This window comes from Colletes gigas, unplaced genomic scaffold (assembly GCF_013123115.1).
Source record: "Colletes gigas isolate AHSC1104 unplaced genomic scaffold, ASM1312311v1 Colletes_gigas_Sc00039, whole genome shotgun sequence".
Classification (NCBI taxonomy): domain Eukaryota; kingdom Metazoa; phylum Arthropoda; class Insecta; order Hymenoptera; family Colletidae; genus Colletes; species Colletes gigas.
In genome coordinates this window covers 11,720-39,717 of record NW_025106668.1, presented here as the reverse complement: position 1 = coordinate 39,717, position 27,998 = coordinate 11,720, and the positions used below count along the sequence as shown (strand labels likewise).

General features: G+C 36.0%; 1 protein-coding gene across 1 annotated transcript; it reads right to left on the bottom strand.

Moving 5' to 3' along the window:
- Positions 1-9: 9 nt before the first annotated feature.
- On the bottom strand, positions 10-27,986 carry LOC122402767 (the record flags this gene model as incomplete). Its single annotated transcript, XM_043405832.1, has 10 exons — positions 10-843; positions 5,387-5,885; positions 6,719-7,003; positions 7,646-7,762; positions 7,851-8,054; positions 8,701-8,915; positions 9,595-9,806; positions 11,065-11,297; positions 18,339-18,551; positions 27,750-27,986. Coding segments are annotated over 10 exons (2,612 nt in total), but the record flags the coding sequence as incomplete, so codon positions are not given.
- Positions 27,987-27,998: the final 12 nt, after the last annotated feature.

Sequence of the window (27,998 nt, the reverse complement as noted above, 5' to 3'; positions counted from 1 at the left end):
TGTTATAATAAAAAATTCCTATAACAACTTACGAAACATAGTTAGAAATTGTGTAATCTGTAATTACATATATATTACTCTTTTGTTTTTTTGGCATGTCCTCCGATCAACTTGTGATCCTCCTACATTCGCAAACAACTTACTCCTCTCGCTAATACTACGTCATATATGATATTTACATTACGTAACAAGTAGTTGTAAATAATTTACTGTATAACAGAACAATAAATGTAGGATGATCGTGTACTAAATAATTCTTGTTCGTTAATTACGTTTAAGATCTCTCCTGCACAGTATCTAATCATTCACCACGTTTCTTTGAATTCTATTCGGAATTCACTGATGTACAATATCATAAAAGCCTACTCGCAAGCCAATCGTGACTTGTCACAGTATTGTTTCACCGAATTATGGATATGAAAGATTCTATCCGTCATATCCAGTATTCAGTATCTGTGATGAGTTTGGGACTGCCTCCATTCGGGCGTAGAGTTACCGTGGTGATGGTGGTGGTGGTGATGATGGCGTTTCTTGTCAGATATACTGGCATGTTTGCTAGATGGGTAAGTGGCTACGTCGCTTACAACTAATTCCGAACCATCCCTTTCGGTGTTGTTGCCACGGTAGTTCTCTCGGTATCCTGGTTCATCCAGAGTTTCCTTGCGACGAAGTGGAGGATGAGCTGCTTTATGGCCAGCCGTCTCGTGCAGATTCTCCCAAGCTTGACGGTAGTATCGATTCAGACCGCCTCGACTTTCCGAAGAACTGCTCCCGAAACTAGCCACGGTATTGCAATCTGGGGACGCACGATGTCGATAATGTTTACTGCTCCTAACGCGATTTCTGTGTAAATAGAAGAAACCGGTTGAAAGATGATCTTGGAATAAACGGGGTACCATTACTACTTCTAAGTTGCATTTACCGTAAATACCTTATCTTTTTCCAGATAGGAGATGTAACAAGCATTATACATGTAATACCTATATGCATTTTATTGCACGATCAATTTGGTTCTTTTATCATGTAGTGTTACTTTGTCGACGATTATAAAAAATAATGTTACATCAAAATATCTCCAAAGCGCTTGTAAATGACTTTATTCACTTTGTTGTGCGCTAGTAAATGTTTTAAAAATTTGTTGTAACGAGGTGAAAATTAGAAGCTTGAATTACATACAAGACTATATGTATGAGTATTTTTTCCCTTCAAAAATGTTTCAGGACTGAAATCGATATTATAACTGTTTTCAATTCCTGATCGTAATGTCTCACGAAACTTAATATAATAACTAGTCTTATACTTTTTTTTTCTAATGTTCAAGTGAAAGCTTAACATTAGAATCTATTTGTACAGTTGTTAAAACAGAAAAAAAATTGTGCTTGGGTAAGACTTTGGCAAAAGTGAATAATGTCCTTTAAAGCAAGGAGCAGAGTATAGCTTCATTGATTATCAGCCAAATTGATTATTAAGTTTTCAAGTGTATACATTTGTACTAGGGCGATGCTTAGTGAAATGGAAATAAAGCAACTTGTATTGTAAGTTGTATCCATCACCAAGCTGAAGATTAGAGGAGCAGAAAAATTATAAATGAGGAAATAGGTCCATTAGAACATTATGCATAATAAGGGATAATTTTCTTAATCCCTTGCGATTTTTTGTATCTTTATTATGCATATACTGGATGTGGTCAACATTTGGTCAAGTTGAATATCTGTTTTAAATAGTAATTCTTACTATCTAATCAGAATATTCAAAGTCTTTTTAAATATCTATCCATTCAAATCTACTGTCCTATATTAGCAATTAATAGTGTTAACGATCATTAACTATGATAAGACAGTATTTTTTGAAAGGTCCAATTAACTGTAAACATTGTTACATCACTACACATTTTCGTAATTTAAAACTGAATATTTCGCAAGGGGTTAATGTTCCTAAATGATAATTTAACAAAATTAACGAAGAAGATTCTAAGAATAAAGGTGTGGGTCTGTGTGCAAATGCTAAATTTGAATTTATCGAAGCTGTACAAATAAATTCAATTAACATTAACAATTTTTAATTAACCTGTAATATATCGTACTGAACCGAAAGAATTTTTACTAATTTTTTAGCTATTGTGGAACAAATCCGATAATAAGATTAAGCAAAGTTAATCGTCAAAGAATACTTCTAGACTGTACTACAAATACGAGCAGTAATCGAATTTCTTAGGAAAATTAAATGTTCAACTGTTAAACAATCTTTACAAATCCCTTAAGCATGGAGGATAACTATGTTTATTCGTATTGCGAACGAATACACTCACCGCTACTACTTATTAATGTTTTGATTACAAATTCCGATTACCAATTACTTAGTCTGAAGCAGTTCGTCCATAATGTGCGAATGTGTGGTAGAAATATACGCGGGGTGATACCTACACAATCGAGACTTGCGCGTTTTGGGCGAAATCAAGATCTAAACATAGGTGACAAGTAAATAAACAAATCCTACAATATTGTTTGCTAATAGGCAATCATTTTTCCTGGAAAAAGTACTCCTCTTGTATCAGGAACCCTATCACCGTGGTAATTGAGGCGATATATTATATTCTATTATTTATATATTTTTTTTAAAGTATAATTATTAACGAGCAGTTAATATTCCAGGATCCGTTTATTCTCACTGTTAGCTGCATTTCGTGCTCGATCCTATTCAAGAAGTGCTTATCCTGATCACGGACTGTCTAATCAGAGAAGCTACAGGGACCTCGAAGAGAAGTGCATGATCCACGTGCGTTTAAGAAGCTTTCATCCGTGAGCTGGTGAACGAGCTATCGCTATGGGTGCTCATTATAAACCTTGCTCGTTTACCTTGACTAGTCACTCGCGAGGGTGGCGCATGGCGGTTGTAGTGGTACGTGGTGATGGTTGATGTAGTGGTGGGCGGTGGTTGCGTGGAGGGTGGAGGGCGATGGTGGTGGGCTGTACATAGGAGGTCTAATGTCTGTTGGTAACTAGAGGGAGGGATTGGAGAAGTATCCAGCGCGGTGAGCCGCCGAGAGACCGAAGGAGTAAGGATGATCGGTACCGCGGCGGGCCGTCAAGTCGCGGCGCCCCAGGTGCTGGTCGGGGAAGGGCAGCGCCAGTAGCGTATACCAACGCGATGGCATTCCGATTTCACCCCTTCCAAGGCCACCACTACCGCCACCCCTCAACGCACCAACCCCGCCAAGCCCCCTGCGGCGCCTTCCTCTGACGCTGCCATTGCCGCTAACCACCGCAACGCAAACGGGCTCAGTGTTAATTGTTATCCTTCATCGGTCTAGTTTCCTTCGATCAACATCTTTTTTCTTTCTCCTCTTTTCACTCTTTACTTTCCCGGGTTACTTTATCTCTTCTCACCCTCGAAGATCCATTTGTACCAGGGATGGGGAATCCCCTTCGAACCTTTTGCTCTGCTTTATTTATTTCTACTCGACGAACGTATCGACGAGATAGAAACGCAACAAAGTTGAGAAATGAAATTCCCCATCCTTGATTTATACTATCGACGGACCGTACGCGAGCCGAGTAGAATGACTACATCGTTTCATCATTGTTTCTAATTATTCATTAATATACATATACAAAACGCAATGACAGAATGTATTCCGTTCGAATGCGTAATCGTTTGAATTTCTCTTGTTTGATCTGTTGTCAATGAATTTTCAAAGAGCTCGTCCACTCCTCGTCTGGTATTCATACCATCATTGAAGAGCGAACGTTGAACAAAGTGCAATGGAAGACGAGAAATTGATTGAATTAGCGAGACAAAACAATGTTCTTTTTGATTTAACATACAATACGTGAATCCTAAATACAAAATAAAGACATGGAACAAAATTGGAGAAGAGCCAAGGGTATAGTCGTTTTACCCTAGCTCGTGCACGGCTCGTTGATAGTATAAATGGACCTTAAGTGCCATAACGGACACTGGTGTTCGTTATTTGACTTTCTGTTCAGGCAGTGTCGGTCATCGATGACCAAGACCTCGACATACGCTTCCTTAATACTCTACAACCCTATAAATTATTATTGACATCTGAACAAAAGTGTGCAAGGCGTATCTCAGCACGTGGAACCCGTTTCAGTGGTGAATTTGGAAAAACAAAAACAACGAGAAAAGTTCATGTAAACGTACATATATGCCCTGTTTAACTTTGTTCCAGAGTTATAGTAGTTTTTGTACTCCGGTAATATACATATAGTTGTTTACTTTCGCATCAAGTTCTGAAAATGGCCACCTTTGGAGCGATTGTAAGCTCGCAGACGCGTCATAGAATTTTTCGGTCTTTCAAATAGCTCTGTAAATTTAACGGAAGCAAGTGTTGAGTAAAGAAATGTTTCTAAGCGACCACAGAAAAAAAAATCTAACGGGTTTAGGCATGTGGAACGAGCAGACCAGGAAATAGACCTATCAATTTGTTAGACCAGTGGCTCCTAATCATTTTTGTTTGCCCGCGGACTCCTTTTGGTAGTTTAATGGTGCTCATGAACCCTTTCTATGCCATGTACCTCAGAATAACGATTTTAAGTATTAGTTAAATCAATGTCTTCTAACCAGTGTTTAAAATTTTGATTCGAATAAAGTTCACCGTGGAAAAAACACTTCACAGCGAACAAGCGCATTAGATGTCCAGCATTTACTTCAGTTGCGAATTTATCGCCGTAAATGTACCGTGTCGGTCAGTGAAATCCATAAATCACCATACGCTGTTTTTATTCGCTATCTGTTATTCGAATAAAAAAGATCGTTCAACATATCTTTCTTTACTAGCTATAATCAACGATAACAAATCGGGTACAGCACGACAGATTAAAAACTCTATCTGTTACTGGAATATTTTCTTTCCAAAGTAGAACAAAGTTTTACAGCACTATACCAAAAGATCACCAAATCTTCTCGACGCGTTATTTCTTGCGAACACTATCCGCACGAACTTTGTTACGTGACTCACGACGCTCGAACTATATATGGATTACAATATTTGAAAAAAAAGGGATGCTTCGCGCGATTAGTCAGAGGAAAAAAGTAAGAAGATAGACGAAAGTATAGAGAACAGTTTAAACAAATATAGAGTAAGCGATACAGTATTCACACGTAGGGTCGAAGGGCGAACGTATTGTATGTATGTTAAAGCTAGTTATGTATAGACCGACCAATAAATAATGCCTGTTGGAAGAATTCGTGGCGTTACGGTTCTTCGATAAACGCCACAAAAATACCGACTGAGAAGATCGCGAGAAACAGGCGTTACTTTTGGAGCGACCATTGCAACGTAATCACAGAAACTGAAAATGGGCAGCATCGGGGCTGTCGTTTGATCGTGACTCGAGTTTATTTTAATGATTTGCAGATTTACCTGCGTATGAGTATTACGACCGTCGTAATTACAGCGGCAAGGAATACGAAACCACCGAAGACGCCCAAGGCGATGACCGCACCTAGATTTAATTTTGCTTGGTGGGTGTTACTCGGTTGATCGGCGTTGTCTACTCTGTATGGTCCAGATGGTTCCGGGATACCAGCGCCGACGCCAGACTGCGCGTTGTCGACACCGCTGCCAGAGATCTCGTTGTCCTGGGGATGGTCGTTGCTGTCTTCGTGCAAAATGGTCGCTGGAGACGAGGCTGGTCTCTGCAGACCGATGCTCGGTTTTCTCGGGATCGTTTCTCTGACCATCGCCGGTAATTCGGCGGTGTTCGACACTTTTCGAGGTGGAACGACGGTGGTCGTGGTCGTGGTAGTTGGCAATGCGGTAGTCGATCTAACTTTTGGCGGTAGTAACGTGTGCCGTGTCCTGGAGGTCGTTGCTCGCAACGTTATTTTAGGTGAAACGGTTACGGTCGTACGAGGTTCCTCTGTAACACAGGGATCGAATCGCTCTGGCTTGAAAATTATTTAAAAACAAAATGGTAACATCTTCTATATAACATGGCATCTTAATAATAGCAACTTCCTTGTTGTGGTCTATAGCTGATAAGAAAGTAAAACAGTTATTTGATACTAACGAGGGAAGGACCCAAATTGTTCGACTTCGATTATTAACGGGCCTTGGTAAGATGATAGTATACAGGGTGTTCGGCCAGTCTTGGGAAAAATTTTAATGGGAGATTCCAGGGGCCAAAATAAGACGAAAATCAAGAATACTAATTTGTTGATGGAAGCTTCGTTAAAAAGTTATTAACATTTGAAGTTTCGCCCGTATTGAATTTTTTTCTAGAAAGTGGGTAGGATTTCGGAGGTAGGCATATTCACCAAAAATTATTGTAATTGACCTCTGCAAACAAAAATAATTTTTCCAGAACGATTTGAAATTAAAAAAAAAAAAAAAAATCTGTCGATTTTTCTTAAAAATTCGTTTTTCATTTTTAATAAATTTGGTTGACGCTGTACAGACAAGTTGTTTAATACTCTTTTGTAGGTATTCATGAACTCTAGTTCCCCCCAAAATTGACCTCCCTGACCATAACTGTCTGTTACCTTGAAAATTGAAAAGTTTCAAATAATTCTGGAAAAATTTTTTTTTGATTGGGGGGGGTCAATTACAATCATTTTTGGCGAATACACGTACCCCCGAAATCCTACGCACTTTCGAGAAAAAAAATTCTTTACCGATAATATACTGTGTGGCCAGAACTGTTTCGAAAATGAATATTCTTCTCGATAATAACAAAATAGTCGAATTGCATACCTGAACATGTGGGTGCGATGTGATCGTACAATCCGGTGGGTAAACACAGTATCTGTCGGAATCCAGTAAGCCTGTAACCTTTCTCGCAAGTATAAGTGACAATACCGCCAACGAGAAGGCTTCGATTGAAGCTCATTTTCCCTGATATCGTCTCCGTTTCGTCGATTTCATCTATCTGAATGTAACTGTGCGGAACAGGGGTTGGAGGATCGCAGAGGATCGGTTCGCAACGTGGCGGTGGCCCGTTCCAGCGTTCGTCGATGTCGCAAGTTAATCTTGCACGGCCTTCGAAGTAAACAAGATTCTTTAATTTCCTTAATTTATATACGTTCTTCGCGTATTTCATTTTTGAATAGGATGATTCGCAAAGATAAGTTGAAGCGAACACAGCTAGTAGGTGGGCACATTTTACAAAATTCAGTGTACTCTTTGCTCTTTTTCGTTTATTAAAAAAATGACTTTTAGATTCGTATTGTTTCTGAACTCGATAAATTCGTCAAATAGCCATAATCGTATCTTAGTGCTGCTAGTAGTGTTATAATTCCTATTTCTAAGTGATAAGGATTTTCTATAAATCATAGACAATTCTTAGTACCTTGTAATTCTTGGAATTTGTTCTAAAATTCCATAGACAAGACAGGCAAATAATCATCTACCTCGTTCTATATTTATGCATAATTTTTTACTTGTAAATATATGCGGTATACTGATAATAAAAGCTTAAAGTGTGTCGTGGTATAAAAATAAATTTAGTTTAGTATTTAGTGTAACGTTCTCCTGGACTGTGGAGAATAGACGAAACGGAAAGCTAATAAAAATATGCAATCGCTGAGTAGCATGCTACAGTATGCTTTTTGTACCGTCTGTATGCCAGACCATAATTCAGAAATGAAGGATGAATTAATTAACACTGTGATTAATTCTTACCAGTCATTTCGTATCCTTCCTCGCAGGAGTAAAGCACCTGACTCAGATAACTAACGGTATTGTTGATTAGTGTGTAACCTCCGTGTTTTATGCTCGCGGGATAACCGCACTCGATGCCTGAAACGATTAGCAGGTTGAATTTAAGATCTAGCGGACTTATATGGTTCAAGAGCCAGAGGTCTACTTCGCGATCGCTGGATCTTACTTTTGCACACTGGTGGAAACTCGTTGTAAAAGCCGGTATCGAGACAAGTACGAGTCGATGGTCCTATAAGAAGACTACCCGCTGTACAGGTATACTCTACCGTTACTCCAACTTCATACGCGCTACCAGAATTCCGATCTGCCGTTGTGGTCACCATCATCGTGGAATTTGGCGGCTGCTCCGGTCGACCACAGGCCCGTGGCTCTATAAGCGAGAATCCTTTGTTTTACTTTCAGCTCCATAACTTTCTAATTTATCGATAACGCGGACAAGTCGTTCGAATTGGAAATTGTTGCGTGCAAGCATCGCATGCATGTATTTTTAATGAAAATTTGTATCCATTGGTGCAGTCCGCTCCCTTGCAAAGGTCAGTGCTACCTGAGGAGGACACTCGCTTATTGCACAATGTTATACATGGACAGGTATATGGAGGACACTATAAACTCACGCACGAGTACCTAATGAAAAAAAAACCGAACCACCAACCTGCAACCTATGCAACGAAATCATAACGACCAACTATCTGCTATATGAATGTAGAAGATACATCGTCCAAAGACAAAAATGCAAGATAACATAGCCTATAGCCTTGATGTCATAGAAACGTATAGAAAATACCCTGAAATATCTAAAAGAAACCAACATCTGCTGCAAAATATAACTGGTGGGTTCCCTCCCTTTTCTTTGCCGTGTTGGTGTCATAAAATGGCTAAAGAATACAAACATCAGAACCATAATATACCACTCTGCAATCAATGGAACTTAAAAAAATAGTAGCGCCCGTATTGCGACCATTCGATAGTAATGGGAGAAAGAAATACGGATGTAAGATACGAAAGTCGATACTTACGATGCTGGCAGATGAAATTTAATCGAGCCGTGCAAGGGGTATCGGACCAGAGCCAACCTCTGCTACCGTCGTATCGTGCACAATCCTCTTCGATGCCTTGGGGTAGACTCCAGAAAGAAACGGAAACCTCTTCGCCGCTTCCTGTCCATCTCCAAACCGAGCGATCTTTTTGATCTCTCACTGCACCCATCCAGTATTGGCTCGAAGTGTCGCTCCTTTATAAAGAAAGCTCAACGTTACAACTACAACGACATTTGACACGTTAACTGCCGGACCAAACACTTCAAATTGCCCACGAAAACGATTCTTTGTTATTAGACAATTGAAAACTAGAATATCCTCAATTTGTTACAGAACTTATTTTTCCAGCCTCGTTAACATTCAAGAATCCTAAATTAATTTTTTTAGTTCCTCGGTGAAAAGTCATGTCACTCATATGTGGCAGTTAATTTGTTAAAGAAATCTTCGAAGATGTTATCATTTTAGTGTCTTTTACAACAGGTTGTTAGTAAATATGATTTCCTTCAAACTGTTAGATTTAGAGCACCAAGTACCTGAATACTTTTTTGTAAAAATGAAAATTTACATCGAATAGTATAATCAAAATGATAGAGTTTTAGATTCAGTTTATAGATCGTTCGATGTCGCTTAATTTGCCTTATAACATTTCTTTTTTGTATCTTCAAGCGTTGTAGGGATACTCTCAGCTTTTCTCAGTTGCGAGGGATACTCTCTTATTGTTATTGTTTGATTTCGATTTGCAAAATTCAAAGTGAATCGCACTTTTTACACCTCCATCGTATGCGCAATAAAATTTTTATACGAGGACAATGAATATGAGCCAAAAATGAAGTGGAATAAAATTGATGAAACGAGACCTGACATAATGCTCACCTATGCCGTCTCCATAACTCCCACGAGATAAATCCTTGCAACGCAGGATTACTTTCGTCTACCAGAGTCCCGCCTCGTGCACGACAGAAGGCCAGAGCATCTCTGAATATCAGTGGTTGCCGATTATAGAATATGTAACACTTTCCATTATAAGTTGCCGTTGATCCTGGTGGTTGATCCCTGAACTGTGGACACCTCTCGATCGGGAGAGCCTAAGCATGACAAAAATTTTGGTAACTTAACACGATTAATCACAAATGTATTGGATTCACAGTAGACTTAACTTGCCTAAATCGTATCCCAGTTCTACAATATTTCGAAGTCAATAAAATCTGCGGTATATCTCTGTACAATTCCCGTTTAATACGCGAGAAATTATTCAGGAAGTTGATTTTCACGTTACTTTTTAGTAGCACAGTGGCTGATCATAAACATCAAAACACTCGCTGTTAATCTTCGAACAACTATTTCTATATTTTATTCCAACTATTTTGAATTCCATTGGAAGAATAGAAGTCATCCAATAATCTTTCTGGTTTTATTTTAAAGATTGAACCTTCTACTTTCGTATTCCCAAGTTTAATTCCCTTGGAGATTCTTCTATATGATAATGCAAGTGAGAACGCGAAGATGATAGTATTCTAAAAAATGTTCCTAATTCAAACAGTCCCCAAAAGTTAGAAAAATCTTGTACCCTGCTGAAACTACTATGAATTTACAGATCTACACATTACATTTTTAATTAATTTGTTTGACCCTGTACGGAAAAGTTGTTTAGCACTTTTTTTTAGGTATCTATGAGCTCCAGTTCCCTACCAAATTCCAATGAAATACATTCGCTATTGTAGGAGTTATGGCCGTTCGAAGTTTCGACGATTTTTATCGGGTTTTTCTTACTTTACGGGGTTAAGGAATAACTTTTCGAACATTCTTAGAATTTCAAAATATTCTTCACTAAAATACGCGTTGTTTGCATTTTGAAACATTGAAATCCTTCAATTCGTTCAGGAGTTACGATTTTTTAAACATATGTATGCATGAAATTTAATTTTGTCGAAAAATTTCTACACCTATACCCAGTCGATTTTTCTTAAAAATTCGCTTTTTATTTTTAGTGAATAGCTTCAATGGATTAAAACTAAAATCACCTTCGAATTACCAGGGTGGCAATCAGATTGTGTCACGAGAGTTCATAAGGTATAAAAGGTCTACTCGTATATCTCGTCTGAGCCAAAAATTATAACAATATTGCATCAACAATACGGATTACGAAAGATAATTTCAAAACAATTCATTTAAACATATAATAAACAAACAAAAGGTCGCAACAACGTAAAAATAACATTGATCGAAATATTCGTTTTTGTCGTCCTCTTTCTAATTGCGTCCAAATGGCGAATAAATTTTGAAAGTTTTACGTATCTAAAAATGCATTAAAATGCATTGGTTGCGTGGTCATAAATATCATACCTGATCAGTGTAGACGAAAGCTTCGCACAGTGAAAGCTGCACCGGTATCGACGCTGGTGTGTTCGCTTCCAGGTGCACAGAAACGAAAGCTCCAGGCATTGGTGGATTGCAGGGAAGAAAGAGAGGTTGTCCTTCCTCGAGGGGTCCGGTAAAGCGATTACAAATTGGATTCGTTCCCAAGTCTGGACGATTATTGCCGACACGGACAACGATTGTTCCGGGTACGCCATCGCCTGTAATAAAAGAACGGGAAAAGGATAAAAAATTGTATCTCTCTCTCGGGAAAACAGCTTATAAATCTGTATGTTTATGCATTTTTATGGAGACACTTTACTGGCAACTGAATTTTAAATAGAACCCACTTTCGCTTACAACTCGGACTATTGTGTTCATACAGTGGGCAACTGTAAACGTAGCATTTGAGCTGATAATATCGTCTGAGTTAATCCGCAGCTCGGCGAAGACTACATCTTCTGACCTGGAAAGTATTCCAGGTGTAACCAGATAGACAGCCGTCCACAGCCATGAACTCCAATTACATGCTTTCCACGTTTCGTTCCTTGTAATCGTCTTTGGAATTGCGACAATTTCTTATTTACATAAAGAAGGTACCACGACCCTGTCGGCGCAAAGAAATTTCTCTGGTTATATCACGACACCTGATATTAGCGTTTCTAACGCGTACGAGTACACGGTTTTGTTCGACAGAAAAATCTTATCTCGTTAAATGTCGCAAGAATGAACTTGTGCACGAACGATTTTGGTGAGACGCGTTTGAGTAACGCCCATCGCGTTCAACGGTAATCGTAATCGTCTCGATCGAAAGTTTTTTCTGCGAAAAGAACACACGATGATCCGGGAGTCGTGATAGTACGATACCCATCGAGTTTCTTTCCGTTTTGCCGGAAATGCGAGCGGTAGTAAACGATAACCGATCTCGCGTGCAATTAAAACACTTTGCCGATGGTTTCTTATCGGCGAGGCGCATTGTGAAAGTTACTTCTCCTACCAACGCGATCAAGGTGGTTGTAAACGATCAGCCATATTCAATTATGGTTATCGTGCACGTAAATCCGTTGGCTAAACGCAAGGGTGATCGTGACGATCGTTTTTATGAATATTAGTCTGGTAGCGTCCGAGCAGAAACCGAAAGAAAGTTGTATTGTTCGATGCAGAATCACTTTTCTTTTCGCACAACGTGCAACGTCTAAACGCATAATCAAAACGTAACGAAAGTGTATACATATTCGAACGTATTCACATAATTTACGAAATGTCTTTTTAATCGATACATCAACAAATATGGATGAATCGAAAATAAAATTAAAAAGCTTAAGTGTGTTTCAATTTGAACACATATTTTCTATGAAATTGAAAAATTCGAAACTTACTGTTCGTCAGCAGTATCCTCGATACGATATACAAAAAAAAAAAACTAATTTTGAATTACTGTATGAATTTGGCCTATTATACGTAAGTTGTATAATAGATATAGATTTTGTGTTATTCGTCGAAATAATCTTGTACAAAATTGGAAGACTGAGTAGAAGAAAGGTGATTTTCATGAATAAAACATGTCCAGTAAAAGATTTTAATCGAGGAATCTTGAAATTGCACATTTTAGCGTTTATAATCATATCCAGTGCAGTCAGACTTTTTCCTCGAGTGTACATACATGTTATGTACAAAAGGTAACAATTATTTGAAAAAAAAAATATCTGACGTAGAAACGCAGAAGAGTTGATCGGATAAGGTAGCACGAAAAGCAACGTGAAATGGTGAAAATGTTTTTCCAGGAAGAAGCTAGCAAAATTCTTTCCATGAATAACAGAGTACTCTCACTCTTTATTTCCACGTAAACTGCGCGGTCGGCACTATTATCTAGCATTTCGTTTAACGGTGAAAGTTCTCTCCTGTTTGATCAGTCATTTAGACCGTTGTTAAATTTCAGCAAATAAATCTACCCTCGAGCACGACTGAATGACGAAACTTGTAACAGGAAAGGAATAAAATAAACGGTATCGCGAACGAGTTATTGTAAAAGAAATCTCGAGTAGCATTGTAGAATCAATCCTTTTTATAGTTATTGTTCATTGCGTAAACACTGATCGTTATTCATTGATTATTTCACCGCGATCGGACTGTTGCGCATCGAATCGTTCATTCTTTTGGTATCTAGGGTGATTCTAAGAACTGGGCCAAACGCTTTTCTAAACGAGGATAGAAAAAAAAAAGGCATAGGAGAAAGTTGAACCCTGCAATGGGGACAATCTTTCGATGACGTGCACGCACTTGCACTTACCTTGTAAATGGAATCGTGGAGTCTTTTTCGCATAAAAAAATCTTTTCTTTTCTTGTCATTTTGCACGTAAAAGCTTTGAGGTATGATCATTGAAAAACGAGATATTTTATATATTTACGTTAGGGAATTATTTTGTTCTAATAGGTTTTCAAATATTTCAGCGTTGCATTACAGTTTTAAATTGTGCACTGGTTATTATATTCGAGCAATTTTAATTTTACTCGTCAAACAAACCTCGGAAAAGAATTGGATGCATTAGATACAAAAGTGAGCATATTTATAGTCATCTCTCTGCGTTGTACTTTTCAGTATGGATTTCTAACTTAAATATGAATCAATTTTGATCGTTATATTGTTTCTGTATCCTTGTTTTCTTTCCAGAGTTGAAGATAAACTTTTTACGCTTTTCATTTGTTGATATCTTAATAAATTAAATTAAACCGATTCTTAAACATGAAATTCTAAATACAATGACAATGAATGAATGACAATGAATAATTGTTCGAAAATATTTTACACGGAATGAATAGCATATTTTTAAGAAGTTTTGAGCGTTGGACTCGACAAGCCTTCTGGACTCTATAGAATTAATCATACATTTATTACATCTGTCCAAGGCTGCAATGTAAATTCACGTTAGAGCACGAGTATAAGAATTGCATCGTTGCCCGACAGCGAGAAGTGAAAAGACTCTTACTTTCATTCTGGAAAGTTTCTAAAACTTTTCGCGTGCGACTAATATTTACGGTCTCCGATAGGGCGAAACAGATAGATGCGCAAATTTACGGCCGTATTTTATGGCTAATTTAAAAGACACGATCTTATTTTACGTTCCGGTCGCGACCATTAATCGCATCGACACACTTTTCAGGTAGAAAGTACCTATTTTCTATCACAAAGGGTGTAAATAAACAGCGAGTACAGCGAGATCTTGATCAACCGGTTTAAATCGGACGACCGAGGGAAAGTAATTAAAAATGTATTTCACATAAGAAATAAGCTCGTCACTTTTAGAAGATGTAGGCGAAAAGATGATCAACTATGACTTCGTTGCATCGTTTTTATTATTTATTTATTGAAAACTCGTGTTTTTGGTGCAGGAAGAAAACGATACTACTTTCAAAATCTCAATTTTTGTTTATTAATTTAATAATTAAGAAAAAAAACATTGTTCGACATTAACGAATAATATTTGGCATTGGTCCTATATTATAAATTATATTAGACTGTTTTGTCTATCTTTTCGCATATTTTTTACTTAATATGTGATCAGTAGGCAAATCACGATTAATTGCGATCTGGGTAAACAAGATGCTACTGTATACGCTTCAGATCTAGATAAAACTCACCGAGGGAAACATAAAAAGTCACAGCCAACAGCATTTGATCGCGAACTGACAGTTCCAGAGATATATAAACTTTCTAATTAATAGTTCATGAAAATTATCCTACATAGCAAATGTTCGAAGCCATGTTCGATGATTCAAATGTCTACCAGGTTTCTAAATAACAAGGCAGAAATTTATATTCCGAAGAGAAAAAAAAGGATCTTTTGCACGATTCGTGGCATTTATAATCGCGAATTAAATTATCAATAATACATGCGTGTGCACTATTTAGTAACATATGTATATGGTACGATGAAAGTAATGCAATCAAAAAAAGACAACGTTCTATTCTATTCATGCTATGTAGTATTTACAATACAGGACCTGGCTAATTGGAAATAATGTTTTACATACTGTACTCTTAATATTATTACTAATATATTATAAAAACAATACGATAATAATTATTACAAAAAACATACATGTGTAAAAATATTTTATGAAAATTTTTAATTAAAATAACAATTAATTTAATAATGCTATATATGTTAAATGAGTTTTATTTGAATCAAGTGTATGCTATTTTATTTTGGCAGAATTAGTCAATTTCACAGCTTTATAAATACTCCAAAGGTATTTAATTATGACACAAAGTAGCTAGAAGTTACGAACCTTTCTTGTTTATTCTCTTATCGTTTAAATTTTATTTTACCTCATTATACTTTCATTAATTGCTGTTTTCATTACCACTGAAGTCAATTACAGTTACTATTCTTACAATGTTTACCATTTTCACGGTGAATGATAAACAGTAGTACTTCGTTATAACGAGCTTGAATATAGCGAAATCATGATTCTAACGAGCAAAAAGTCATAATGATGTTAATTTACGCGTATTCTCATACAATTGTTCCTCTTTATAACGAGCAGACTTCACGAATGTAATTGCACAAATTTTAGGAAGTTGGAAAAATATCAAAGTGAAATTGTTAAAACAAACATCAATTATAAAAATTATTACCGAGAAGAGTAATTAATACCGTGTTAATTATTAATTAGTTTAGTTTGATAATAATATCGATAATAGTAAAATATTAAATACAATTCATTTGTCTATAATTTTAAAACAATTGGCTCAATATTAGACGCAATTTATTTGTCCGCAATTAAGAACTATACCGCGATTGTATAATGTAACTATACCTGCTTTGGTATTTTGCACAATCATAGTAATGTTATTTTCTATCTATATCTTCTTATCAAACTAAAATGAATTTTACGAAATAAAAAACTGGATTTATTTTTACGCAGAGAGTGTAAAACTGTATTTCGTATACCTTTATAGAATCTTTAATTCTTTAATAAGCGTTAATTTAAATTATTATTCACCATTTCAAACCAATAATTTATTTACTCAACAACTTTATTCATTACGTTAAAAACGGAAAGAAAAGCAATTCCAAATCATTTGTTATACGATTCAGAGAGTAGAATAGGCGAGTTACAAGTTTCCAATTGTAGCTTTCAATTTTTTTGTAATTTAATTTTTGCCGTGTAAATCATGGTGGAATCCATTTTCTGACATTTGATAATGGTCTGGGAATTGTAACGAAGACACAATCCATTACACTTTTCAATAGGAAGGAGAGTGGCGATCCGTTGTTTACGCTAACGGAGCGTTTCATGCTCACCTTGTTCGGCATTATACTTGCCTCTCGATATCGAATCGTGAAATTGTTCGCTCACAGTGCACCGCCGCTACTCGTAATTGACGGCAATACCAGTTTAGCGATAGAAAGCCAGGCGACCGAGCCATTGAAACGAAAGTGGCGGTCGAACGTTCGTTTCATTGTAAGAATTGAATTCTAAACACAGCGAATCGCGTACAACTCTTTACGGATTCTGCCCAGTTTCACCCACGATTCAAAACAAATTATCCATAAGCAGCCTCATTAATAGGCGTTTACTTATATATGAATAATTTTGCCCATCGTGAGAATAAATTTAAACACTCGCTTCGTTAAGCAGAACCAGTACGTTGACTCTCTTATGCAGGGTGTTCGACCATCATTGGGGAAAAATTTTAATGGGGGATTCAGGAGGCCAAAATAAGACGAAAATCAACAATATCAATTTCTCGATTAAGGCTTCGTTAAAAAGTTACTAACGTTTAAAGTTCCGTCCGTACTGAATTTTTTTCTCGAAAGTGAGTAGGATTTTGAGGGTATGACTAATGACCAAAAATGATTATAATTGACCCCAGCAACCGAAAATAATTTTTTCAGAATGATTTGAAATTTTTTAATTTCGACTAAAAATTTCACACCTTCTCGAATTTTTTTCTCGAAACTGAGTAGGATTTCAGGAGTATGTCTATTCACCAAAAATGCTTGTAATCGACCCCTGTAACCAAAAATAATTTTTTCAAAATGATTTGAAATTTTTTAATTTCGACTAAAAATTTTACACCTTCTCGAATTTTTTTCTCGAAACTGAGTAGGATTTCAGGAGTATGTCTATTCACCAAAAATGCTTGTAATCGACCCCTGTAACCAAAAATAATTTTTTCAGAATGATTTGAAATTTTTTAATTTCGACTAAAAATTTCACACCTTCTCGAATTTTTTTCTCGAAACTGAGTAGGATTTCAGGAGTATGTCTATTCACCAAAAATGATTGTAATTGGCCCCTGTAACTAAATATAATTTTTTTAGTATGATTTGAAATTTTTTAATTTAATTGTTAATAACTTTTTAACGAAGCGTCAGTCAAGAAATTGATATTCTTGATCTTCGTCTTATTTTGGCCTCTAGAATCTCCCATTAAAATTTTTCCCAGGGATGGCCGAGCACTCTCTATAATATGAATATATGTATAATAAAACTCTTAACAAATAAGAATAGAAGAATCTTAAAATTAAACTCCGATGTAATCTTTGAAAATCTCTATTAATAACATTTTAAACTGATCTAATATTTTATTTTTTTTATGTTACCGAAGTAGCAAATAATATTTAGTATTTCTTATCTTCAAATTCCCATTACGTAATTTGTGAACGACCTATAATTTTAATATAATTTTAACAACTCGTTATCGTATTTGTGTAAACTTATCACATGTTTATTTCGCAATGAAAAGGTGATCAGAGTTTAAAGTTGCTGGCACATTTTGGTCTTGAATTTGCCATTACAGTTATTACTCGGATCCTGATCCTACATAGTTCTCAGGTAGTAAAAAATTTGTGCCACAATCGTTTAACTTCCATCTAAACACAATTATTGCAAAGTCCACTTCTAGGTTTCTTAAGACAAAAGCAATCAAGGTTCTCCGAAGGATACAAACCAATTCAATAGAATACAATTCTTGACTGAGGCTTCGTTAAAAAGTTATTAACAATTAAATTAAAAAATTTCAAATCATTCTGAAGAAATTATTTTTTTTTTGCAGGGGTCAATTACAATCATTTTTGGTGAACACACGTACCTCTGAAATCCTATCCATTTACGAGAAAAAAAATCGTGTAAGTGCTGACATTTTTCGACAAAAAAAAACTTTTCAAATCGTTCTCGGTTTCGGGGGTCAATTACACATCATTTTTGGTCATTACACGTATCTAGAAAAGAAATGATTTCAATTTTACTCACCACAGCATGGTTTTCCAAAATCTAAGCGCACCAGTTGCACCATGTACGGCTCCAGTAGATTCACGTACCACCATGGTCTGTGTTCTGGTCTGGTGAGAGTGCAAGTCTGTGGGGTGTAAATCTGACCGCTGCTACCATCAACAGCTCGCTGCGGAATTCCACCCTCCGAGCTGCTCGACTGCATCGGTGCTTTACCTCCAGCAACATTCAGAACTATAACAAAAGAGCAACAGAAAATTACGATAACAAATTGCTTTCTTAAAATATCTATTAATCTCTAAATACAATCATTTCCCGAACTGTTCATTATTCAAAAATGTTTCAAACGTGACTTGTTTTGTTTTCAGGTGGAAGTAATTTAATGTAAATAGTTTCTTCTAGGTAAATGCGTAAGTGTGCAAAAGTGTGTTTTAAACATTTTGTACAAAGGTGAAATGACATAAGTGTTATAATATTTAAATAAGCGACATTATCATGCAGTTAATTCTATATAGTTTTTATTTTTTGAAATTATTATGTGTTTTTCTCAAAATCGTATTTTTTAAATTGGTATGCAGGTTAATTTAAAAAATTAATCGATTAATAAAATTTGAATACAAAGAAAGCAAAACTTTCTTGTAAACACTAGAACTGTTTTAGTTCTTTGAATTTTTTTACGGTTTCACATTCAATCCACATCAAAGTGAATTATTAATTTCAGTACGAGCAACAGAAATTGGTCAAAAATAAATATTTCTCAGCAGTTTGATGATTTTTTTTATGTTGTTAAAATGTCAATATAGTACAATTTTTAGGTGAAAATTTAAAAAAATTTGTTTAAGTATTTAATTTCAATGTTATCGCGCGAAACTCCCCTTTTAAGCAGTCAAGAAAGATATTTTGTGATCAAAAATTTCTGATAAAACGTAACAAATACCAAACATTCTTTTCGTCCTTCTCGTTTACACGGTTAAGAAATAAAGCACAAGGCACGTGACAGGAAACAGAGATTAGTTTCTTTTTGTTCATCCCTTGTGCGGTTTGTTGCATTCCTAGTTATCCGCTGCACTTATTGCTATGCATCGCAAAGTGCCCCGCCCGAATTGCGGTACTCGTAAACTCGCAACACGTGCTCGCTATGTGCAAAAACGTCGTTATATCAACAACACACGTATGGTTTCTTCAAAGCACTGCTATACTCGCACGAAAACAGGTTACGCTAGATCTTAATTCGTTCATTACTATCTCGTGATTACACTCTATTAATCTGTTACGCAGATCGTATAACTAAATGGGAAGCGATGAGTTTCAAGTAAAATTGAATCTATTTCGAGTCAGCTTCGTTCACAATTTTTATTGTCGCAATACCTGTAACTCGTTTGTAAACAAACTGGAAAGTCGATCGCAAAGCAAAAAAATCGAAAGTATTTAAATAAATAGAAAGGAGCCCGATTGACTATAAAGTGGCATCAGTTAATAATGCCGGTATCTGATGCTCTAGTTTACTCGACAGTCTTAATTACGATGATTCGAATATTAACGAATTCTCCAAACGTCTAATTAAAAGTACTCGTTGTTCTTTAATATCCATTTCCGCGACAGAATCACTTCGACGAGCCTAATCAAGACGATGATTCATCGTACGCGATAACATCGAGGAATGCAATAAGACACTGTTTCCAATCATTCGGCACGGCTTGGTTTATAATCGAACGTATCGTCGAAGGACGATGCCGCGGGACTCTGAGAAAATCTTAGTAGCTCATTGCCATTCCCATTAAATAAAAAGAAGGTCGGGCATGAGTTACGTTACACGGGTGAATAGCCGTTTGGCACGCAGATGTGCTCTTCGGTCGCAAACTTTCGTATACGGCAAGTGCTGCACATTCGCGAAGAAATTGCCGGTCTTGCGGTAGTTTTACTGTACCGTAACGTGAGAATTTTATCGGCGCTAACTGGCATTGCCTCAATGTCGGTAGTCCACGACACGCCGCGAACGAGATCACCCCTTAAATCGGTGTCACTAATTTATTCACCGATGATCGTCTACTACTCACTCTCGTTAATTCGCCTTTAGCTTTTTAGTTTGTTAGTTTGTTAGTTTGCTAGTTTGTTAGCTTGTTAGATTGTTGGATTGTTAGTTTTTTAGTTTGTTAGTTTCTAAGTTTCATAGTTTCATAGTTTGTTTGTTTCTTAGTTTCTTAGTTTCTTAGCTTTTCAGTTTCTTAGTTTCTTAGTTTCTTAGTTTTTCAGTTTCTTAATTTCTTAGCTTCTTTGTTTGTTAGTTTGTTAGTTTGCTAGTTTGTTAGCTTGTTAGATTGTTGGATTGTTAGTTTCTTGGTTTGTTAGTTTCTAAGTTTCATAGTTTCATAGTTTGTTTGTTTCTTAGTTTCTTAGTTTCTTAGCTTTTCAGTTTCTTAGTTAAAATGCTAAAATTCATCGAACAAGAACAAAAGGCATTTTTAATCGATCGAAAAATATTTTGTTCTGTCAAATATGACTGGGGAATGAAAAGATCTATGAAATAATAAAAGTGGTCGTTTTCATTCAGAAAACATAAACGTCAGCGTAACGAATATATAAATTTAATATTTTGTTGCATGTTTACTTTCTGCAGTCCTTTGATCAATGCATTTTCTAAGTCTTGATTATTTTCAATGCGTATTGCCAAATTGAAAATCTCGATGATTTTAGAACAATTATACAGTAATAATTGTCTTACAATTGTGGCCCTGTGCTTTGTATCGTTATCTTCACAATATTAATACGTATTCAAAGTGATCAATTGTTCAGAATTTTCTTTCAAATTTCTTTTTAAAATGTCCATGTAATGTAAAGGGTTTATTTACTGCCATCTACTTAGATACTGTCACTGTAAACTGTTTTACTTAAAATACCAAATAAACCATACAAAGTTATACACAAAAAATTCTAACATACAAGTACAAGTGCAACTAACATAATGAAAAAGGCAGTACTTAATTTTGCACAAAAAGTTATTTCTTTTTCGTTAGAAATTATTTTCTTAACCAGTAAATGACATTATGTTCTTGTGGGTTGCGTAATGTGTGCAAACATTTAATTTGATATTACCACTGACGAAATAGAAAACATAGAGCAAAAATGTCGTTTCAAAAATATAAATTTAAAGGAAAAATTATTAAATTGTAGGACTATTTTTTATTTTGTTTTTGAATATTTCCATTGCAAGTCCAGAATTCTGGCGATAGGCGTTCGATTCTCGTGAGACTATTCCAGCCAGTGGTGGGATCGTGAATATTCAGTGTCGAAAGTCGATCGAAAAGTCAAAGAATTCGAACTTTCGAAGCGTTCACGCGCGTTCTACGAAAGAAACCGATTAAAGAACCAATCGACGTTCTATTCGTGCATAAGTACACACGATCCACACAGAACGCGTAATTGATGCGTTCTCGACCTAAACCTACATACCGACTCTTGTGAGTTAGCGTATGCCGCGCGCGTTCCCACAAGCACTACATACGCGACGACGTCATAATTTACAGTTATTTCATATACGGGCCATTACGAAAGGTTTCGTCTCGAATATACTATTCGACGGCGCTAGATCGAACAAAGGAAAACGGTGCCCTTGCTGTACGATTTTTGAAAGGATGATCAGAAATTGTTCGTAGTTTGTTACGACAATAGGTCTTTGAAGTCCATTATGCGCTTCCTTTCTGGTATAGCTCGGGACACAATATAGCGAGGTTGTAAACTCGAGTAGGTGTCAAAGTTTACACGTTTCAGCTCCCGAAACAAGTGAATTGACAGAAATACGAGCGGCTAAGGGCCTTAGACCATAGTCAGGGCCGTACGAACAAAATGTTTTATCTGGCGATGCCATTTTTAGAGGTCTTAATCGAGTCTTTAATATCTTAATTTACCCGCTTATAATATATGCATGTAGAAAATGAAAAAAGATAGTGCAATTAATCATTTCATTTGGACAACTAAATTTCCATACCTTGATAAAGAAGCAAAATAACATAAAACCGATTACAGTACTATATGGCCTCTTATAAATCATGCAACTTTTATGTGAAATATTTTTTCGTATAATAAGTAATTCATGAATTATTTGAAATGGTGTTATGACACTCACCTTGTATAAATAAAAATAGAGATTTCGATTAATCGACGTTCCACTGTACGCATTTTTATATGCGATGTATTGGTATGCACGTTATTCGAATACACATACATAGTTGTATGTACCAATTAGACTACAACTGTATACAAATTTTGCATGCAAAGAAGCACTCGAGCGCTTAAGCCATAATAAGTTGATTGTAACAGTTCAATTTTTCTAAAGCGAGTCGTATAATGAGTTAGTGGTCACGCATATGCAAGATACTAATATATTTTCTATTTCTATGCCCGTAGCGAGGCTGAAGGTGGAGCGTATTAATCATGAATTTGCTCACAGCATGAAAGTGTTATTAAAACGAAGATAATTCCCTCGCTATGATGCCACGCCTTTTGTAAGAGCGTATGTATATGTCTTCAAAAATTTATTTACCGTATAACATGCAATACACGCTATAAAATATTTCTAATGTTCGGTGATTCAAGGAATTTCACATAACATGATCGCTCGACTGGAATGTAATTGTTACTAAAATAAAACGATTGCATAATAATAAGTAGACTGCGAATATTAATGCATTTACAACAAATTTAAATTTAAAAGAAAACTATAGAATGCAATTAATATGCAAAAATATAAGAAATACTTAAAGTGAGATAAGAATTATTATATTTAATAATAAAATTTTTCTACTTAGCAAATTATTCTACAAAGCTTCCATTTCATTAGCTCTATTAATAAGACTATTAATTTGCATAAAGAACCGCGGTCCAATAATGAGTATAGCGTTACGCATTTGGTGAACGACATCCATTGCTTATAAGGAAGGGTCGCGAACGATTTGGATTTAGATAGAACTTTCTAAGCATGTGAAAATAATATTAGATCGTCCCGTATGTTCGTGCTAAGGTTTGTATTACAACTTGAAGCAATATTTCAACTTTTTGATTAAAATGTTGACATTTTCATAAACTTAAGATTCTTAATCTGAAAAATAGGAGAGAAATCACGTCCCCGTCGATCTTAGTCGTTGTATCAATCCTAAACACCTTTCATTCCTGATATTTGATTCATTTTACAAAAAATTGTCGAAAAACGTGGTGGCCTAATTGTATCGGACTGCGTACTGTGACTTACTACTTATTCAAAGGAGTCTTGTTCGAACAGCCACGCTACAACAAAACTGGTCCAAGGAGAGGCCGAAGTGGCGCTTCGAAATGTTTGGAAGTAGGTCGCTATAGCACGAATTAGAAGCACGATGTCGATACGCATCGACGACCACAAGAACTGTCTCCACGTTCTTCGAAACATTTCTCAAACTGAAATTGAACATTTCAATCGCTCGTGTACAGAGCATTATTAAAACGAGACGAAAATTAAGAGTGACTTTTCCACGACCTTTCAGGACAGAAAGCATTGAAACCCATAAAACTTTTATCAGTCCACGTTTTTACGACAATTGGAAAACACACAAATGTCCAATATTTTTTTAATATATTTAATAAAGAAATTACCAACGAAATTTATTCGACATATACTTTGCACAGATGTAAATGAGAGGAATCATATAAAAAAATAGTAATTATAGTGTTTATTGGAATGAATTTCGGTTGATCGAAATAATAACGTTCACCGTTTACGCGACGAACGAAACGCGCGTAATTTTTTAAATCGACATTCTTTTAGAAAATCACTGGTTACGATTAGTCTGTCGCGTCCCCGTTTTGTCCCCGTGTATAAACAAGCGAACGAAATCACAATCATCGCGCGAAATTGCTCTCCTAGCCTTCGAGTTGCAGTTTCTCGCAATTTTCTGCCAACCACAAGAACAGATTGCCACTTACGCACTTATGCGTGAACTTGACTTTTCGAAGGTAAACTCTTTTCCCGCTCGCGAGCAAGTGGATACGTAATCGCGCCTATACCGTAATTTCAACTGTCCCTGACTAAACTATGCGTTTCGTCGAAGCTGCTTTGAGCTAGCTCGAGTCATTCTGTCGGAACGCGATTCTTTTTTTATATTTCAATTTGGCCTGATGCTTGCTTCGATTAAAATCATTACGTTTGTAGCCTTAGGAAGTAAACTATATGATAGAATTACTTTTACAATTAAAATCGGATTTCTGCAAATAGTTTCAAACGTTTTGTATCAGAATCATCATCCTCTCTATAGAGGTCGACGCCTTGTAACTGCTGCACAGAAGTTTCAGTCTGTAAAAATGTCGAATATAATTTTTTATATTTATTTTGTCAAGTGCTTTTTTTTTTAATTGTATAGAGACTGAAATATAGTGAAATTTTCCTCTATAGGTACTACAATCTTTATATGAAACTTTTTTTTTAAGTTCATGTGCTTCATCCCACTTAACGAAGTAATTTCAATTTATTGTTATTCTTACGCAGGAAAGAGGAAATAAAATATAAACGAATAAACTAGCCTAAATTTTTTTATAATCATTATTTGTAAATTTTAAGGAAATGAATTGTTTTAAAATTATTTATTCACCTCTACCGCGAAAATATATTATTAGTTTATTTCGCCAATTATATGTATACGTATTTTTCATTGGTAGGTAAGAAATAAAATCGGATTCTCCGTGTTTAGACTCTGGTTACACTCTGTAACTTTTACACTAACTTTCACTTATTTTCCTTGAAATTGTGCCACCCATAAAAGCTCTAATTATCGCCTTTAAACCCTTGCGTTCCACGCAATCAAATTTAAATGCTCGCGTTCACCAGTTATATTTATTCTAATTCTTTTCTTCGGTCTGATTGTAAAAACGGCATTAGCCACGTTTACGAGCTACGTAAAAAGTCATTTAATAATTTCCACGAACATAAAACGACACCTCTGGTTACTAACAAGAAAGGATGAAACCACTCTCTAAAGCTTCATCCCGAAAGTGCTAACTCGGAAACAGTTAGGGTCAGGAACAAATGTTTTAACAAAAATTGAATGGTTTTTGATACACGAGAAGAAAATTAGTTCAGACGATTTTCGAAATTTTAAGTATATCAACATCAGCAATCGATTGAAATTTGAAACAATTGTTGTGCCAAAGTTCGAAGTATGAGATCCACGTTGCACTTAGCATATAATAACACTAAACCTTCCCTAAACCACTTAATGACTGAAGATAATAAATGGAGCGTATACAACAACTTCCATGTTAATTAGTGGGTAAACAATTTGAAAATGTAAACATTTTAGGGAACACCGTTCAACTACATTTTAATAAAAAATCAAAGAAGTTTTGTATCGACGATGTAATGGCTTCGCCAAAGGAGGGGGAAGAAAATGTCAAACGAGATGGGGTGTACTGTTTTTACATGCCTACAAAGTTTCATCTAGTCGATGTGACGTTAAACTCAGAAAAAGGACTTTAATACAGAACCTTTTTTTTTCATTTTATTATCACTTATTGCATTCGAATTGCTAATTATTACGAGATCACAATGGTGGTCGTCGATGTTGAGAACTTATAGATACGTTGTACATCACTATTATAACGTGTTTCTTGGATTATAATATTTTTCTCCGGAATGTCGGGACTTTGGGAGAGGAAATAAATCTGACCTGGACCGGGAAGGACGATGTGGTCAACCAATGTAAGGAATGCGCGTGACGTTAGGAAGGCCGCGGGCGTTCATAGGAGGTAACAGGTTCAGAGTTAACGGTGTTATGCCCCCACTATCCTCGGTATTTCTTCTACTGTCTTCGGTCTCCTCGGTCAAGGACACTCAGAATCAGGTCACTTACCTCCCAAAATTTTATAGCGCCCATCGAAGATAACAGATCCCGAGAATAAAGTCATCGTGACGCTCTACTTATGAAAATTCAGCAATTCAAAAGAAACCTTCCTACACCTTTCTCCATCTCAAAAACTTTTTCAACGTTTATTTTCACTATTCGATCATGGAAACCAATTTGTTCTCATTCAATGATCCGTTATGCACTACTTGTCGATTGAAACATTACGTAATATCTTTCTTTTTCATACGTTCAATTTATTAATTAGTGCAATCTAGATAAGTAGTTGAACCTGCAAGTCTATTAACTATTCATAGATCACATATCATAAGACATTTCTTAATTATTACAGTCTCCATTGCGGGTTCAGCTATTTATTCTTTAGTTTGCTTACCAATTAAGGAGGTATTCTACTGTGAAGTGCGTTTTTTTAGATTTTCTTGGGGAATTTTTTGCAAGTAAACTGTAATATCTTTTGCAGTTCAATTTACAGGGTTTATTTGTACACATGTCGACGACAGTTTTTAATTCTTTGGATGAAAAAAAATTAAAATTGGTGCCATTGTATAAAAGGTCGTCTCACGGTATCCATGATTTCAGCCATTTTGTTTGTTCGAAAGGAAAAAACGTGAAAGATTCTTAATTAGTGTGAGTTCTACTATACCAGGTACTAGAAGAAAAGAAAAAAGTCGATAATTGAAAACATGGTACCGCTTTGAAGTTTGATTATCTATTTTTCATATTTTTTTTTTAATTTCGGGGTCCTAAAGAAAGATAAAAAATACAAATTTTTAGTTGATTCTAGTACGATTTAAGTTCTTTTTATAAAGAGCACTTAAGATTTCTAATATATACATTCTTCAGTAATTGCAACATTCTCGATGGCATGCAACTTTTATTCTTCGATGTACGAATTGTCATTATATCACTGTTTTCAGTATTATTTGTATTAAGTTTTTGCGATCAGAATTAATTTTCAAGAAAAGTTTCTAACAAAAGGTTAAACATATTGCAATAAGTGCACTTTATTTTTGCATAACAGACAACGTTCGGATAGTAGAATACTTGGGTGTTGGATATATCGAAGGTTCCACTGTTTTTTAAGCAAACAACTAAATCCCATTTCTAAAAATAATGTTTCGCGAGTTTTTGAAACACTTCGTAGAGGCGTGACCGGAAGCGTGCATAAGTTTCCCCGGAACGGTCGAACTTTCTCTTAAGCCCACATCCGCAAACGTATTTACCTTCTTGTTACATACGTGTACAATAACTTCTCCGCGAATTATTTGTTTATTTGGTATTTTAAGTAAAACAGTTTAGAGTGACAGTATCTGCATAAGTAAATCCTGAACAATTGTGCATTTTGAATACATTACAATACTGCGAGGATGGCAATACAAAGCGCGAGGTCACAATTGTAAGACAATAAATTTTAATAATTCCAATGATGTTTATCTACTTATCGACAAGGGGCAGAGAAATCGTAGAAATGTAAATTTCTACAACGTAAACAATTCTCGTTTTTCCGCGACGGTGATCGACGTGTATTTAAAAAGAAGTGCACACTTACCACAAAATGGTACTCCTTCCGGTGTCCAAGAACCATCGGTCTGACACTGTCTCCGTGCCGGTCCGAGGAGTTCGAAGCCTCGTTCGCAAGAGTAGGTGGCTACAGTACCCTCGGGTAGTATTGTGTCTTTAAGAAGAGCATCTTCCTCGTCTATGACATCCTGGGCGTCGGTTCCCGTGAAGCGAACACTACTGTGCGCAGGTGCTCCAGGGTAACCGCATCCGGCGCCATTGCAGCCTGCAATCCGAT